Source organism: Arvicanthis niloticus, chromosome 12, assembly GCF_011762505.2.
Source record: "Arvicanthis niloticus isolate mArvNil1 chromosome 12, mArvNil1.pat.X, whole genome shotgun sequence".
Taxonomy (NCBI): domain Eukaryota; kingdom Metazoa; phylum Chordata; class Mammalia; order Rodentia; family Muridae; genus Arvicanthis; species Arvicanthis niloticus.
The window spans coordinates 69,605,874-69,625,203 of NC_047669.1; the positions used below are offsets into that span (position 1 = coordinate 69,605,874).

Sequence of the window (19,330 nt, forward strand, 5' to 3'; positions counted from 1 at the left end):
GGGGAAAATATAAAAGCAAAAAGAAACAAAGAACATTTTACAAAAGCCATTTTAGATTTAGGTAAGCTAATTAACACTCCAGTTGAAAAAAATACTTAAAAAAAAAGTCTTCAGATGGTTTTAAATCATGCATTCCACTGTTTAGACCTAAGCTAAGCAAAATTTGTTAACTCAATTCTTAAGGTAGTTTTTTTTTTTTTTTTTAAATAAATCTGTTTATAAGTCTAGATTCAACTAAGTTGAACTTGGGTATGACTTATTTCTCTATTTTCAGATATAGATATGTTTTGGCATGTATGATGATATTTTTTTGAGAATGTTTTAGTGTAAAAAATTATAGGATTTAGAAAATTATAAAAATGTAGGTAAGTCAAACCTCATTTTCCCCATTATATTATTTTCTAACACTTATATGCTCACATGTATAGTCTACAAGTGTGTGGGGCACACGTAAGAAAATGCCTATAGTGGATACAGGCACTGGGTCAGGGAGAATACCAGGATGATATACACAAGTTCAGCGAATACAATTCTATTATACCAATGGAATTGTTTATAATCATCTACTGTTCTAGTTGCTTTTCTCTTGAAAAGTCAATTTGTTTGCAATTCAGGTTACAGTCCATTATCTTGGGGGAAGTCGAGCCAATAACTGTAAGGATTACATCCACAAATCAAGAGCAGAGAGAGAATAAATATGTGGGTCGTTGCCTTCTTTCTTGCTTATTCAGGTGCCTTTTTACTTTTCTTTACCAGAGTATCTCTGCATAGAGAATGGTGCTGCCCTCAGTGGGCTGGGTTTTCTAAATCAATAAACAGTCAAGAAAATTTCCTATGTACATGCCACACACCACCTTGCGCTAATAATTCCTCTGTAAGTTCCTCTTCCTAGGTGACTCTAGGTTGTGCCAAGTTGACAGCTAAAACAAATCAGTACACTTACTAAGGTAATGCCTTTAATTTAATTACTAAGGTAATTCCATTAATAATGGTAGTTTATAAAATAAAAAAATCATTTATTACTTGACAAGTACTTTCCTCTTTATTAATAAGGCGTGCTTCTTGCTTGTAAGAACTTTGGCTTTTTAGAGAAACATTTCAGGACTATATGAATACTCTTCATTTAAACATCTGTTTTGGCAGAAACATGTTAAACATTAAATATGTTTTCTGCACAAATTATTTTACTAAATGCATTCTTATTAAAGTATTTTTGTACCTTGCATTTTCTAATGCTGGGGATAGAGCATATTACAGAAATAGAAAGCATTTCTTTCTAAATGTTTGTATTCTCATAGAGAAAGATACTAATATAACAAATCAAAATATAACAGAAGAGGTTACAAGGGTTAGACAAAAATTTGAAACAGGTAAGGATGAAGGAAATATCAGAGGAAGATATCAAAATATAACTCAATTCACAGAAGACCTTGCTAGTGAAGAGATATTTAAGGAGCCTGGATAGAAGTAGATGCAGGAGGTTAGGGCCACAGGTACTTGGCATGGAAGAATAAGTAAACACTTAGGATCTAATACATATAGCCAGTGGTTTTTATCTTGGGATAGTGAAGACATTTTGATTGAGGCAGGTTAAACTTAGAGAATACTTAGCATTGGACCTGGAATTGGGGTCATGGTATGCTCTCTTTGATTCCAATTGGGTCACTGAACATCCTTGTACATATCTCCTTATCTCTCCCATGACTTAGTCTCTAAGTCTCCAAATTAGCTGCAGTTAGGTAGAACAGAAAGAGAGACGTTCCATGTGGATTCTTTAAATAAATATTGGTTGAAAGTACGCCTTCCAAATTTAACTCCAGACGTTAACTTCAAAATCCACATGCTGTTTTGCCCACCTTTGAGTGGGTGTTGTGCTTTACCACTCTTGTTTGATCATACTGAGTGTCCTGGCATAATTAATTATTGTACCTGCTCTTACAGTGTTCTGTGAAATACTGTCTTCCGGTATTACAGTTTCTCACTTTTCATCAAAACAATTTGTGTGTGTGTGTGTGTGTGTGTGTGTGTGTGTATCTGTGTTTCTGTGTGTTTCTGTGTGTGTACACACACTACACATATAGGAAGGAGGACAACCACCCGTGTTTGTTCTTACTCTCTACCCTGCTTGAGACACTTCCCCTGTTTTGCTGTTTGCTGCTATGAACTCCAGGATAGCTAGCCCAGGAGCCTCTGATAATTCTATTACTTTCCTCTTCCAATTCAGTATAGGAGAGCTCAGATTACAGATGCATGCTACTGCCCCTGGCTTTATGTATGTTTGGGAGATTCAAACTCAGTTTGTCACACATGTATGCAGAAGATTACCACTAAGTTATCTCTCTAACCCTAACTATTATCATCATCATCATCATTATTATCATTATTATTATAAATATAAGCATGTCTGAAACCTCTTAGTCAGGATGGGTATGTTTAGACAGATTGTGACACGTGACACCTTGTATCCACCAGCTCCCAGCTTTCTCTATTCTTTCTGCTGATTGGGGAGCCATTAACTCCAGAGGCTGGCAACAACACCAGGGAGCAGTGTTATCTTGTGCCAGCAAAAAATCTGTGAAAACTTTAAGGCTATATTTTCCATGTTATGTGATTTTCATCTTATTCAATATATACAAATTATTCTGTCAGTTCCATAAAAGTGAATACACTGATACTTTTGGTTTCAGTCAGTTGAGCCACTCTTGTGATGGATAATCAGTGTTCGGCATAAACCTGTGACCTTTGTGAAAACAGCTTCCAGTTCTCACTGCCTATGCCTGCACATGGAGCACAGGTAAGACCTATTGGAGAGCTAGGTCATCCTGCACTAGAAATCTTCCTGGAACCAGTGAAGGACAGTCCCTTTCTGTTCCTGAAATCTAGGATCTCTCTGGCTATTCTCTACGAGTTTCCATCCAAAGCACTGCTTCAAATCACCTAAGGCTCGTGTGTACCACACACTTTCCATTATCATCCCCCAGACTCACTGTGTGTTTTAAAATAAAAAAAATTATTTCAGGCTTGCAAAAACAGTCAGGGACTCTGAACACAGAACTATCTAGAAATACTTAATTCATGCATTTATTTCCTTCATTTGTTCTTCACAAGAAAAAAGAAAGAGGAAGTTCGAAGTTCATTTTTCAGTGAGATGATACCTTTCAGTTGTCAGGAAATTGCATCTTAAAAGCAAGTGCTTCTCTGGATGATGGGGACAGAGGGTGAAATATTACACCAATTTAAAATGCTATTACCTGCTCATATTCCCAATATCTTTCCCCTTAGTAGTACTGTTCTTACATAGGAAGAAAGGTGGGTTTTTTTTAAAAAAATTATTATTCCTTTTCTATTTTCTTCATCACCCAGGGAGCCTCATTAGAGAAGTAAATCGAGGGTTGATACCTTCAACAGCATGAGACAAACGATGCTGCCTCGAAGCTCTTCATGAGGCAGTGCACAAGTCTCTGCTGAGGCGACTACCTCTGACTTGAAAAGAGACAGATTTGGCGTCTGTGTCACAAGTGACATATTGCTGGATTTAAGCTCCCTTGGCATCAGCAGAAGGGTGCCCATATGCAGCTGGGATGGTAAGGATGTGACCTCACAGGCCAAGTACGTGTCCACACCTGCTTCTGCAGTTCTGGGGATGCCTATGACTAGGGTGTTTCTCACTCCTTTGCACCCCTCCTGGAAACCTGCTCCTATAGTGAGCACTCTCTGACTACTTTTCTTTTGTTCCAGATCCTTTCTAAAAATTTGCACAATGATGATATCAACCTAAATTTTTTGATAAGTTCGATTAGAATGATAAAGATTATGCTTTTGAGAAGAGCCATACACATGTTTACCAAATAGATAATAAGCCTCTTTATCTCTTTCACATTTTCTCTCAAGATATATGTTATAATACCATCGATTTACGTGATTAAAGGCATAGATGCTGACTTCACTTCTACAAAGTAAAACATGATCATGAGATTTCATTAAAATTATTCACACTGTCTCTTATAATCTTTCTGCCCACATTGCCATTCTTCTCTAAAGATTTGAATCCTGGTAGAGAGGGAAGCAGAGGGAGTCTGGTGGAGCGTGAGTCAGAGAATTCTGGTGGAGGAGGAGGCAGACAGTGTGTGGAATTTGATCAAAAACTTTGCATACTTACATGAAATTCTTAAACAATAAATAAAACCATATATCAAGAATAAAATAAAACTACTCACTGTCATCATGCCATCCAGAAGACCAGTCTCAGGTCTGGGTGGGGCCTGCAACCTCTCCATGGACCACTTCTCAATGATGGATGACACGTGAGGGTTGTCAATATTCAGCAACCGAAATCCAGTCATATTTACACCACTGTACCTATAGAGTTCCAGATCTAAAGCAAACAAGTCCTATGCAGTAAAAAGGAAGTAGAAATTAATTAGTGATATTGGCAATCTTTATATAAAAGAAAACAAATGATTACAGAAACAGTAAAAAGGCAAAACCTCAAATGAGAGAGTTATAATGTCCTGTCTATAAAAGAACATCAAATTTGGATAAATGAAGAACAAGTTGTCTAGTCCTGGACCTGGGACATGATTTTGAAAGTTAAGAATTCTCTACCTAGGATACAGTCTTTGAGGAGTTGGATGAGATCTTTCCATCTCTTTGCCTCTGTGCTTTCATTTTATAGCTGAAGAAAAAAAGTATCCAGTGGTGAAAAGTCCATAAAGAAAGAACTGGGCAATGGCAGTGTCAAATCCCCTCAGTACAGCTGCTGCTTCAGGCTGCTCTGAGCCATGCTGCTGAGGTGAAATGTGGAAATTGCATATGCATGTGAAGAAAGGAGACTTCTAGGAGGGAAAAGTGGCATCCTAAGGCTCCCTGATGACAACTCCTGTTCCTTTCAACAGGAGTATAAAGAATATTCACTGGATAAGGGCTCAGAATAAGGGCCTTTAAAAAGAGATTATATTGGACCCCGTGGTTATGGGATATGGAAATTTACAGGAGACTCATTTCCTTTTTGACAGTGTCTCAGAAAACCTGCCTAACCCACCCCAGTGTTTCCGGGAATGGATGAAGCTGGATCTAAACCAGAGAGTTATCAGTAGATACATATTTAAAGCAGAATGATCATTTCAGTTTTTATGTATAAAAAGCTTAGAGTAAAATCATGCCACTAAAAATATTCCACATTTGAGAAGAAGCCAAACAAGCCAGAATAACACTTAACAGGAAAAAAAAAAAAAAAAAAAAAAAAAAAAAGCAAGCTCTTAGAGACGTCGGATAGCAATGAAACTGCTTTCTGACACAGGGTCTGACATGGTCCAACTATGGGGAGAACAGCGGTTACTGGAGGCAGTGTCCCCAGACTCCTTCACGATTTGCATTTGCAGAAGATGCAGTATATTCACTCTTCTGAAGATGTCTCCTAGTTGCTGCCCATTCCCAGGATAACTTGGACTGCACAGTAGAGTCATACTAGGGCATCCCTACACCGACAGCTCTGGGTAAAGAATGCTCTACTGTCTTTTAGATATAGATTTACTAGTTTATTATTTTTTTAATTTAACTAAGTCTGTCTGAATGTGGGTATGTGCAACTGAACGAAGGTGTATGTCGAGTTTAGAAGAGGGCATCTGATCTCTGGCAATGGAGTCCAACCAGTTGTGAGTCCCCCACCTCCCAATGTGGGTGCTAGGAGCCAAACTCTCAAGTCTTCTGCAAGAACAGTCTGTACTCTTAACCACCAAGCCTTCTCTCTAGCCATATACTGCTTTTTAAAAATAATATCTACATTATAATATACCCATGTATGTGAGTGTGTGTGTGTGTGTGTGTGTGTGTGTGTGTAAAATCTTTATTTCCTTTGCACTAACTTACTGTTGAAACTTTCATTAATGTTTATGGCCAAAGTTGGCTAGAATATGAAAGCAGTATAAGATAGAATGAAGATCAAATTGTAGGGAGACACAAAGCAAATACAAAAAATAAGACCTGGGTAAGTAATCTTTTCAGCACATTCAATGAATAGAGGGAAAGTTATTTAGTCACAAAATTTCAGCATGTGTGCTCAATCCCCTATGATGAATATATTAAATGTATGTGGAGTTTAGCTTCCTTATAACTTGGGGTTTCTATGTAAGACAGAACGTAGAACTTTCATGTCTTATTTGGGCCATCCCTTGTGAATGTATAATGAGGAGATCTGGAGAGAAAGGAGTGGACCGGAATAAAAATTGTACAATGTGCTCTGACTTTATAACTTTTATTAAGGACCAGTTTCCCAAGATTTTAGGGCTCAGGGTTTGAAATGGCTCCTAAGCTAGCTCTCTACATCGTGTTTAGCTGAGGCTGGAAGAATGTTCTGAGGCCAAAGGCCACACAGCCTTGCAATATTCTGGCTCACTTGGTTACAGGGAGGAGCCACATCTGTGAATAGATAAAAAATCTATTCTACCATTCTGAAAGAGGAATAGATGTGCTTTGCAGCAACACAGAGCCACACAATCAGCAAAACGTGGATGTTGTTGGGAGCCGACTTTAAGCAGAAAGCAGCTATCAACTTTGCAGCCATCTGGAACCATATACCCTGATGAGAGACTTGTTTTTCAAAAGCCTACAACAGCTGAAGCACACTCTGATAAATATATTGTTTATCCCACATAGCTTGTTTTGCTGTTTAGTGACCCCAGCTGCATGGTGCACGTGGTAAAATGTTTTCACCTGTGTTCCCCTGCGTGTGCTTATAAATACCCAGGAGTTCCTTATAGTGGTGTAGTGGTGGTGGCCAGTAGGAGGTGTGAATATAGTCTGTGGGAGACAGTAAAGGAGACTTGACCACACACCCTGTCTTGTCTCCATTCTTCATGTCTCTTGCCCCTCCATCCCCACTCTCTCTTGACCAGAGCACTTAGCCCCAAAGCGTGGGGCAGTGCGGACAGCAATGTAGTAGCCCCAAAGCGTGGGGTAGCGTGGTCCTCAACAGGATGTAGAAGCTTGCACTCCACTCTGCTCTCCATCCCCACCACAAGTTCATGGTATGATACATTCTGTACCCCTCATGGCCCCAGGGATGCTTTGAGAGCATTTGCTGCTCTGAGTAAGAGAGAAGATGAAAGCTCTGCTCCTTGTTCCAAACCCTTTGGCCTCCACACTCTTCAACTTAGCTTGTCAATTTTATTTGAAAAAAAAAAAAAAAAAAAAAAAAAAAAACCTTACTGACCATCCTACCCCAAATTTGGGTATGTTATACTTGATAAGCCCTTAAAGATTACAAAAAAAAAAAAAAATGGCTGATTCAGTTTGCTTCTTGTGTAAGGAGGTGGAATTTATTCTGCAGGTATGTCTGGAAAAGTAGTGTAAATGAAGACTGTGTTGACTGACTTCTGAGGTCAACTGAGGAAGATCTATACTCTAATTTTGGTGTATAAAATGACTTAGATAATTCCTCTTTCAATCAGTAATGTCACAACATTTCAAGAGTCAGACATTCTTCTGGACTTCTTAAGCTTTGAACCACTGTTTTCCTTAATGCTGTAGAACATTCAATGTGCACAGTGCCTCCATAACTTCACTTTTTGAAACTTTCCCAGGCACTCCCCAGGTGACTGTCTTAACCCCGCTGTCTCCTGGACATAGGCAGGAGTGCAGCTTTCTCACCTCAAAGGATTGCAGGTAACACTTCAACACTTTTCTGAACAAATATAGGAATTATAGCTGGTGCTTCTTTATGAATAGCTTTGTCTAATGACATTTCATCACACTTCAGATGTACACACATTGATCATCTTTATGGTAAAACTCAAAAAAGAGCCAAAAGCAAAAACAAAACAAAGCAAAAAAAACCAAGCACACACACACACACGCACACAGATACCTGATGCCCAGTAATACTGGGTTTCAAGGAGTCTTAGGAAATGAAATCTCCTTGAGAATAGCTGGGCTATGACCCAGGAGGAGCTGTCTGTGAAAGAATGTGTGGACCACATTCTGAGGGGAAGGACTCACCAGGGTTGTGAAGAAATAATGATAGTATTCAGTCATCATGCCCATGAACAAAATCTGCAACAGAGACACGGGGGAAAGAATCAGAAGTAGATTAGAATACGGAACACAACATCAGTAGCATGGCTGTAAAAACCCAGGGACACAGAATGCAGAGATATGTAGAAAAATTCAGACCCAGTAGATCAGAGTCCTGAGGCCAGTTAGTGGCTGGACAACTCACTTTAGATCATCATACAGTTGGACTCACACTGAAGTAATTGTTCTGATGATCAAATATAAAAATAGTTTCTGACGAACACATTTTATATTTGGGACTGTGCATCATGACATGAGATTTTGTCTTTTCTGTGTCTTAGTCTTCCAAATGCAACTACCTAGACTAGATGTTGAGATTGCTTAGTCTTTATCTTTAGTATGATGTTTTTCTCAGATTAGAAGTCATTGTACATGGCAATGCTAGTATGCAGATGTATTCGCATGAGGACTTATAGCTGAATGTGTCTCTGAAAAATTACCATTTATGTCTCATTTTACCCAACAAACTGAATTCACAAATAAATGAGGACCAAACTTAGACAAAATTCACATCACCTTTTCTGTTTTCAACATTGTATAGAGTATCTTAGAGTTAACAGGCATCAATGTTTCTAGCAATCTTTAGTTCTAGAGGACACTGGTGTTAGGGGAACCATTCTAATTTTATTGTACATTCTGTTGCACATTTTATTGTATACTTCTTTATTTTCCATTATTTTAATGTTCAAAATAGTATCATTATGACATTGTCACATGTACATATTATTGTGCTTGTTCTTCTTCCCCAACTCCCACTGACCTTTTCATTTTTTACCGAATTTGTTCCTCTTTTGATTGTACATCACACACACACACACACACACACACACAAATTCATGTACATACATACCTACCATATATCAAAATTTCACAGATGATAGAAAATATGCTTCTTACAACTTATTCTCTGCTATCTCTTTAGGATGTTTATATTTCCAGAAATTCTGACTTTGTGGGAGAAGAGGAAGGTAGCCATGAGAGAGACATGGTAGTGGTAGGTAGGTAGCTTATGAAGCAGAAAATCTACTTTTGTGCTCAATGCACAAAAAAAAATATTTGAAATGGTTCTCTACATTATCTAAGTCAGGGCATTATCTTCCCCATTGCAGGTACTTGTCTGCTACCTATGGTATGCAAAAATGGTCCTTGTATGCTACTTATTGTTCTTGGTTTTGGAATGAATACAAAGTTCACAAGCTACATTTCTGAGGTAGTTTTCCCTGACACTTCTTATGAGTCCTGGATATAAGTCATAATCTTCTGGAAGCTTTTAAGTCAGGATTTCTTGAGCCCTCTCATGGAGTATGTAAGATGATGGAGCACTGCTGATCCATAGGAAACATGTACCTCGGCTGTGAAGAACAAAGATATTCAGAACCTGGATTAAAGTGATGGATTCAAAAAGTATGGCTAAAGACAGTACAAGTTATCAGGGGTTCTGCTTAAACTGTGCAAACTGGCATGGCTTTCTATGAAAGGGAACAAGGAGTGACAGATGTATTTAAAGACAGCACTAAGTATGGACACTCATGAGACACCCCTGCTAGCATGGAAAACAGGGGCTAGTGAAACTATACCCTCTAAAAGTAAGATGAATGATGGGAAGCTCTTACTATGACTTATGAGCTAATAGCATCTGAGTTGGTCCTGTGGTACTAACAAGATCAGACACACAGAAGGACTCTTTAAAGGTGGACTTGCTTTAGTAACATTCAAAGCCACGCATGGGGAGGTCTTGTTAGCAGTTTTCTTAGATCATTTAATTATAGAAAGCTGGACTACCAGGTCAGGCAGGCATCCAAGTGCTCATTTTGGTTATTAGTGTAAAGGGAACTGTGTAAATTTTATGTTAAGATGTGAAGCTGGATACTGAGTTTAAAATATTAAAGGAATCTGGAATTGAAACTAAAATATAGCTCCACCTGAGTTTACAGCTTTCAATTTGACAAATTTTTTCTTTTTGAACTTTGTAGAAGGTTTTGATCCCCTGTTGTGAACATGAACACTTCTTAAAAAAGAAAAGCAATCACTGAAGTCATTATTTTATTATTGTTTTTATAGTTCCTGGAGGCAAATATTCATTTGCCATGTGTTAGTCGGTGATAGAAATGAGGTGTGGCAATAGAGTGAGTAGCAGCTGTCAGGCTGCTCTGATTGCAAAAGGGACAATTGGGTTCTCCAGGGGCACTTGGTGTTTGTTGTATCACAAAGTTCTCTGCTCTCTTTCCTATCTAGATGTTTGGCTACATATCTTTCTGCCTTTGTCCCGACTTTCCTAGAAATTATAAAACAAGTGCAGAGCCCGTGATCATAAGCCTGTCAACATTCCAGAACCAGATGAAAGAACACCTTCAAGACGAAAAATGACAAGCCCCAAGAGATGAAAAATGACAAGCTCCAAGAGTGGTACTTTTTAAACAGTGGTCCTTCACAGTGGCCTCTAGGCTGGCTGGGATACAGAGTCCCATCTTCTGAGAGTGTGCTTTATAAATAAATGCACTGTCTTCATTCCATGACATTCTCTTTAGGTGTTGGCACTTCAGCTAAAGTCAGGAAGAGATTCAAAAAAATGTTACATCGGGATAAATGTTAATTTTAAAAATAAAAACTATAATTGTGACATGGAGAGTTTTCTAATAGTTCTTCCCAGAACTGACTTTTTGTATGAGCGCCTTCTCAGAATTCTTATGCTGTGTTGTTTGTCTGCTGAACTGAGAAGTGGTGCTCTCACTACTAAGTTAGAGTAGAAGGAAATCGTTCTGTTTGTATTTGAAACCATTGTGCATGTTTCACCAATTTATCATTGCTAAGTACAAGCTTACCTTCCTTTTAAATCATCCTGGCACAAAACATTATATCACAAACAATGCTGTATATCAAATGTGGGATTAGCTGTGTCATATCCAGTTTTACTGTTTATTCTCCTTAATTGCTTACACTGATATGGTCTTCTAATACTATTTCCCCCAACAGAATTATTATCAAGTAGGTTTTGATATCACGTCATTGACATAGAGAGAACTAAAAATTCAGTGAAGTATAGAAGCACAGGGCTGAGCTCTCAGCACTGGGCAGACTCAGGCAGTAGGATTGTAAGGTTAAGGTTAGCCTGGGGGACGTGGGGCAGAAGATGGAATGATGGGAAGATGAGATTGGAAACCATTAATTTTGTTTATTGAATTTCTGGGCTCATGACAGGATTGTATTTTCTGACCCTTGTGCTTACATGAGGGCATCTCCTAGATCTAGCCTTAAGATAGGAAAGATAAGGACATTTGCCACCTCTCTAACTCTAGAATATTAATTGAATGGTTGTCAGCATTGGGAGAAGCTTTTGTTTTTCTGAATAAGCTCCTTTTTTCTTCTTTCATAAATACAAGGAGTCATGCAAGTGATCTTGTAAACAGGTTTGTTTTGATCTCTAGGAAGGTTAAGGCATAAATCATAGACTCTTCATTAGAAGTCAGTTAGAAACACAGGTATATATGCATCCTTGTGTGGACAAGTGTCATCCAGGTTCATGTTTTTCTTAATCAACTTTCCCCTTCCAATTGTCCACTACGTTTAGGAGATACTATCACTCTGTTTCAAATATCTTTTTCTGGGCTGCTCCAATTCTTTATAGAATGAAGATGCTGTAAATAAATAATCATGGTTGGGAAAAGCTGGATACCTTATTTTTTCCCTAAAGAATAGTGGTTGCCTGTTCCAATCTAGTGGAGTTGGGTTAGTGGAGCAGAAAGTCCTTTGACCAACTTCATTTTCCAGAAATACAAGTAATGACATTTTCATACTAAGTCATATTCTGTTTTACTTGAGGATCAATTTTAAGAACTAGAAAGAGACTAATAACAAAAGAATCAAGATCTGTAACCTTAGGACACTGCATCTTTCTTAGTCAGATAATCCAAAAGGAGAAAGGATGGTGTATATCTTTTTGGAGGCTCTCTCTGTGTCATGGTACTGAACTAAGAAAGGCTACATGGCTATACCTTTGTTTCTAGAAAACAAATTATGCGTTCTTTTATTTGTAGCTAGAATTGCTCGACATACGTCAAAACAAAAGCTCAATGCCATTTAGATCCTACAATGACATTTCTAATGTTTGAACTAATACTGGTATTCTCTGGCACACAGCTACTGCTCGTTAACAATGGTGATATCACACTAGTCCAGCTGCCTTGTGAGATTTCTGCAACTGCTGGGAACCTTCTGTATAGTAGCCCTGGTGTAACTTTGTTGTCCTTGGCAAAGATGAGCTTTCAGAATTTGATGAATGGCCACTGAGTACACTGAGCAGCAAGCAGTCCATAGGATCCTGTGTTTTCTAATATCTAATTGACATTTAGGTGGAGCAGACCTAATTTATAGGGGTATAAGGCTTGTTGTGGCTGCAGAGTCATCTCCTGAGACAGAAGGAGCCAAGCATCCCAATAGCATCTCTGAGACCTAAAGGTCCTAGACCTTCACTCTGCTCTACTCTCAGAAAGCAGTGACATGCTACAGAGGCAGCAATCTCAAATATTCTATATGCATTCCCAACATCCATCATTAAGGGCAATCAATGCATCACAAATAATGACCATCATTCTGTGTCTGCAGTAGCAAAGCCCTAAAATGGAGCCTGGAGTTCTCCTGCGCTATTTTGAGGGGTTTTGTAATATTTATATGGCTTTTTATTGCAGTTTCTTCCTTCGAAAAATGCATGTCCTGGAAGTTTATATTGACTAAAGTGAAGTATATTGCTACTTTTATAGTTTTCTCAATAGAAGGATGAAGTTCCAGCCATCATGACATGGTTTCTAGTCAATAGTTTCAAATGAATAACTTCCAAGTGTGCAACATGTACTGTAGCTAAAGTAAGGACTTTACCCCAGACAGAAATAAGCTCTTTCTACATAACAATCTTCAGAAACAGTGGGATAGCACCGAGAAACAGAGGAAGAATTTTAAGATAAAAATTTGGGCTCTAGGGTGCCTCTCTTCTTCTGTGATACTTACAGTCACATCTGTACAGTCCTCTGGATGCAATAGTTCTTAGGGTACATGGCTGCACTCTCTATCATCAGTGGAATAACTGAGGTATAAGCCAATCTTTTGATACATTTTTGTTGTCAGTGTTTTTTCCACATTGAATCAACTTATTTTTCTAAAGGACAGTGCAGATAGCAGTGGGTCCCAAAGCCCCTGAGGTTAGGAAGAATTCCATTTTCTTCTGACAAAGACTGATGTACATGTGTCCACACCCCGAATTGAGCACATATTCACATGCTTATTTGCACAGCAAAAGAGACCATAGACATTATGGGCTATTGGATTTAGAGCTGAAGTAGTCACGCTGAATTATCTGTGTGGACACAGGAAACCTCATATCATGAAAACAAGAGTGTATAGGCTGAAAGTGGTATTCAGAAGCAAAAGGTAAGCAATGATGTGCTGGAGGGATTCAAAGCAAGATGTGTTGAATGATGAAAAGAGAAGCTGCATGGTCCTGTCTCTGCCTCTAGGAAGAAAGCAGCCTGCCTCCACCTTCAGTCAAGACTCGACCTCCAGAATGGCTACAAGACTTCTGTTGTTTTAAAGTACTGTGTGTGTGTTACAGTAAGAACAGAAAGCAAGTGCCTTCTTCTAATCTTTCCTCGATTACAGTATATAAAAACTCACAGCTTCCTGTAGGTGAGCATCAAATACGTTCATCAAAGAGAAAAATAAATATTTCATTTGAAGTTGGTACATTTCTAATTCTTTTTTTATCCCTTCCCTTTGCATGCAAATGCTGACAGTAAGTGCCTGTAAACAAACTGAACTTATAGAGAGCCCAGAGATATGTGCTTCCTTTTGACAACAGCATTATACTATTTACAAAGTCAACCCAGTTTCTTCTTGCTTACAAGATAAATCAAAGAAAAGAAAAAGACATCCCGCAAAGCACTCACCGCACTACTTTGGAGTGTCTCTGGGTCTTAACATTTTCTTAAGCTTCTGTATCTAGTGGTGTGTTCCAAGGAGAAGCTGACACTAATGGATTTTAATAAATGGAGTGGAAACAGGTGATGTTTCCGTTAGCTTTAGAGAGTGTTCTAGACGAGATAGACTACTTCACCTGGATGCTCAACAGATGAGATCGTGCTGTTCAAGGATGCAGATGGTTGAGAACGGAGCAGGGAAAGAAGGTGATGAATGGTGGAGTGAAACAGGCCATCTGGCAAAGACAGGGGACTGGAGCTTTGGGAAGATGACATGCATCTAAGGCACAAATCTCCTAAAATGCCAGAACCCCATGGAACAGGAATGTCTTAGGAAGGATACGGTAGAAGAAAATTAGCAAACACAATTTAGATGGAAAAGTGAACCTGTTACATGGCACACAAGCTCTCCGTAATAGGCACTTTGTGTAAAGATGGTAATAAAAACTTTATTTCAACTTCATCTGAAAATAACCTTTCAAAGGAGATCAAGAGAATGGGCATTCAATAGTGATCACTAAATTATCCATTGCCTAGTAATGTGCTTAGCAGACTGGAACATTTAGAAGAAGCAAGGAACTTTAAAAGTACCAGTGGTGCTAGGGTAAAGGTTAACAACTGAACTACCATGTGTACCTTCTGGGTAAGGGATGATCAGAAAGTAAGTTTTCTCCAATAGAGTGACACTGGATATGTCAACCACATCAGGGAAGGCCTCATGTTCAAAAGTAGTTGACCAACATATAATGGATTGTGTTTTGGTGAGCTTTATTTAGTTATAGTTTTGTTTGGGAGGGAGGTTGATTATTGTATTTGGTTTTTGTTTGATTTTCGAAACACAACTTACAAATTTGGGTGGGTAGGACAGGGGAAAAGATCTGAAAGGACTTGGGAAAAGGGAAGAATATAACCAAAACACATTTAAATTAAAAAAAATTATTTCAAATAATAAAAATATAATAATAAAAAGTACCATTTGTGAAGTTGCATCTTTAAATATTCTGATATATCTGCTCCAGTGTGTGTTGTAGGCATGCATAATCGCTACATATCCTGCAGGGGATACATGTTCTAATGCTGAGACCACTAATCTATAGTAACTAACAGTTTTCTTATTTTAACCTGATTCTACACTACAAAACATAGCATCATCACTGCCATTTAGTGAGTGTTATAACACACTCATTCATATGCAGAGGGAGTGGACTTGAAGCTAATGGCATAGTCATAATGTTTAAGTTGATGTGTGGTTCCAGTTGGGACTCTTAGCACTTTAGTTCAGTTGTAGATCATAGGAAGCACAGTTATAAAATTGTGTGATTTTCACACAATTCATTTGTGGAGCATTCTGGGAACCCAAGTAGAACCACAATAAATGTTTGGTTAGAGTAAAGTTAGATACACAGGGGTTGGAGTTTAGTCTTAAGGACAAGAGCCCCTTGAGTTTCCCACAGACACTGAGAACGCCTCTAGAGTGTAAGAGCTCCATCTTTGATCTTTGATCTTTGGTGAAGATTCAGGCCCTAGAAGGTGATATTCACCTAGAAGGTGAATGCTTACCTTTTGTAAGCATTCAGATAAATATTGATTTGGGCTAAAACAGCTCTTTAGATGGTAGAATTAATTAACTTCGGTCTTCTTATGAGTGGTTTTGAAGACTTTTGGTGATAATTTGAGAAACTATCTAATCTCTTAGAGTGTGCATCTTTCATTAAGAAAGGTTAGTTGTTGTCATTTAGGTCAGGAGCAGAGCACCTACTTAGCATGTATGGGATCTTGGGTCCCATGACCCACTGCAGTAAGTAAATATTCTTTGAAAAAAAAATCATAGCTGATTTTTCTCTAAGTTTTCTAAAATTTTGAATTGATTAATATAGATATTTCTGGGGACTTGATGCTGTTATGTAGTAATCCAAGGTGAACAAGGTGGACAAGGGTATGTATTCTACATGAAGTCATATGTCTTCTTCTATTAAGGTGCTGCCTTATGTAAGAGCAACACTCAGGGTTTTAAACATGGGAGGGAAAAATCAGATGTTTTACTTAAAATGAACAGTGTTTTGAGGCTGCACATAAGTGAGAGGGAAAAAGGAAGAAGATTTGGTTTAGAGATGTCAGTTCAGAACAAAGATGGTAAGATGACTGTAGAAAAGAGACAGAATCTGAGATATACCCAGAGGGTTGAGTCATATTATAACATATGAAGATCTGCCTTGATTTTCATGAGACAGAGATCTGGCTTGACCTTCATGAGATATGAAGACCTGGCTTAATCTTCATCAGATATGAAGATTTGGCTCCATCTTCATTAAATTTAAATACTCAATTCAACATTTATCAATATGAAGACCTGGTTTGAACTTCATTTTGAACTATGTTAATTATGAAGGTCTTCATTTACTGTGAAGACCTGGCTTTAGCCTCATGAGAGAGAAAGATCTGGTTCTAGCTTCATCAGATAGGTGGACCTAGTTTTTCACACTGAGGGGAGGTCTTAGACTCACTGCCATCCTATAATATAAGGGGTGATGCCGAGACACAACTTCAGGATCAAGAAGCATGGAATCACTCTCAGTACGAATGGTGATACTCCAGCAGGTGGAATGTTTTGTATATTGGTATCAGCCTAGCACCCTGATTGTACTGTCAAATTTAGTGAAAATATACTCCATTCACCCACATTCATAATATACATGAATTTTTCAGCATAACTTGAGGCAGGTAAAATTTCTCGTATATAAAGGCATAAAATAATAACTCTACTGATCCTCTACTAAGCAATGTGCTTATTTATTAGGCTGGGGTTTATAAAGGTATCTTATTCCTCTCTTATCACAGTGTAGTATTGAGTACTTAGAAAGCACTCCAAAAGTGTTAAGTGACTAGAAAGAAAAGTTATATGTCATGAGATAACCCAGATGACAGGGTTAGTTAACTGTTTAGTTAACAGTTGTGTGGAAGTTGGAAGAGAGGACTTTTTGGTAAAACTTTCATTTGTGGAGTGTTGAAGAAGCAGATGTGTTTTGAACAGCAACATATTTTTTCCTTATTTAATCTTGATGCTTCATTTGAAAATTAGAGAGATGTTATGTTACCCCTTTACACATAGAAAAAGGCAAATCCAGAAACGACGTATCTTTACAATGCTAAAGTAAGCTGAAGTTCACTGTTCCTACTGAAGTCTTAAGATATGACTTAATATACACAACCACAATTTGGATGATTCTTTCTAAACTATATCCCTCACACACAAGGATACATTCTTGTTTCCTATTTAAGCCAAATTTTGATTGGGCTGGAATGAAGCATCAACACATTTCTGAGGAGTATACATAGAAATATATCTATAGCATTTTTATTGCTTCCAATTTCAAGTAGAAACACATTTCTTTCTTCTTATAAAGATACTTTTTGGAAGATTTGGAGAATCTTGAAATGTGCAGCCTGTATAATATGAATGTGTGTGAATGGAGTACATTTTCAGTAAATCGTTGGCTATCTATGAAGGTCAATTAATTCTTGTATAATTTAGATAGCACATTCATATCTGTGAGCTGCTCCTTCTAAGTAAAACTAACTGTATGCTCAGGGCTGTAAACACACTTTAATATCAGCGTGAGAGAAACATAATTAGAATGAGAATGTACTGCCATAATAATTGTATAATATACTACAAATTATCATCCAGTTAGTGTAAATTGAGATACATCATGATTATGTCGTCAAAATTTATTCACAGTAATGAACTTATCAATTAGCTGGCTCAAAGACCATCAAAGGGATTGAAGAACTTAAAAGATAATATATTGCTTAATTAATTCCCCATTTCTTAGATGTTCTACTAAGCACAAGACAGTGTGCAAATTCTTTCTATCTTAACACTGGTGAGAGAATCCATGAGCATGAGAAAATATGGATGCTCTAAGCTGAACACTTCTGTAGTCAGCTCAGAATCCAATAATTCTACTTGTAGGTGATGAAGCTGAAGAGGAGCCTGTAGATTTTATCTTTGGGGTGTATATAGAAATTGCTGTATATATAGTTGTTAACAGCTTGGGCAATGAGGTCCTGGCCTGAAGTTTCAGCTCTGCTATCCCTCTCACTTGTAGTATGAGGCTGTTTGAAGCAGATAAAAAGAAAGTCTAGTCAAATGAATAGTACATGCTAGCAAATAGGAAGCCCCAAATACATAGAAGTTTTTTTATTCACTTATTTGGAGGAAAGCCCAAAATAGATTGCCCAAGTTTCTACTTTTGTCCTGACTGTTTCTACTTACTGTTCCTTTCTTGTTTATAAAGTGAGTTCATGGTTTCAGACCAGTTTGTAGGCATTGGATAGATTTTTGGTGATCTTGTTTTCAGAGTCTCCTTTTGCCTCCAAGGGCATGCAGAGGTTTATGGTTGTGATGCTATTGTTTTTGCTGTTGCATCTCTAACATTTTTAAGTTGCAAAGCTGCTGAAATACAGAATGACTTTAAGTATTTCTACCTTTATAGAAAGTACACATATATAGTCCCATGACCAAGGAAAGAATGTAGTAGAGGCCATAGTAAAAAGTCATTATCGGAGGATCAAATGAAACAATTGTATATAAGAAGTAGACGCTAGCTCAACATGTACTGTAGATTTGATTATTTTGATAATCAGTTGACATCTTGTATGCAACTGAAACAACCTCAATTTGTAGTTTGTTTAAATTTTTAGATAACTTTCAGACCCCACCTCACTACTTGCTGACTGTGTGATGTTAGCCACGCTGCATAATCTCTCTGAGCAATCATTTTCTTGTACAGAGAATTTTTAATCTTCTTCCTCCTCCTCTTTTTTTCTTTAGAATGTTCTTATAACAAAGAAATGGTACATTAAGTACATTCAGCATGGTCCTTGCATACAACAGGTAGTCAGCAACAGTAGTCCTTATGGTATCTGACCTACTCTGAATGTCTGCTATTAAAGAAGACAGACTATGACATCACTTAGAAGGCACAGGTTTGCAGCCTCACAGCATTGGCTGTTCTCAGTGATGTTTTATGTCCTGAGAGACAGAGCGATGGCATGAACCTTGTCTAATCACCTGTTTGCCCTCCTCATCACCTGTGGGCACAATACATATCAATGCACAGAATTATTTGATTAATCAGCATTGCCATCATACTCCTTAGCAAAAAGCCAAGCCTTTAAAAAATACATTTTCTTTGTGACTATGTTCTTATGCCAATTGAATGTGAACGGAAAGAAAGGAAAAATGTAATATAATTTTATAAAATACTTTCATTCTAAATATTTTATGGTTC

The 19,330-nt window shown here is 37.8% G+C and overlaps 1 protein-coding gene across 1 annotated transcript in view; it reads right to left on the minus strand.

Annotated features, from left to right (window-relative positions):
- The window catches only part of Grik1 (glutamate ionotropic receptor kainate type subunit 1), a 366,793-nt gene that overhangs the window by 112,311 nt on the left and 235,152 nt on the right, over positions 1-19,330 (minus strand). Inside the window, 2 exon segments of the mRNA XM_076943118.1 lie at positions 4,218-4,391; positions 7,996-8,049. Of these exon segments, the coding sequence (XP_076799233.1) occupies positions 4,218-4,391; positions 7,996-8,049 (228 nt within the window).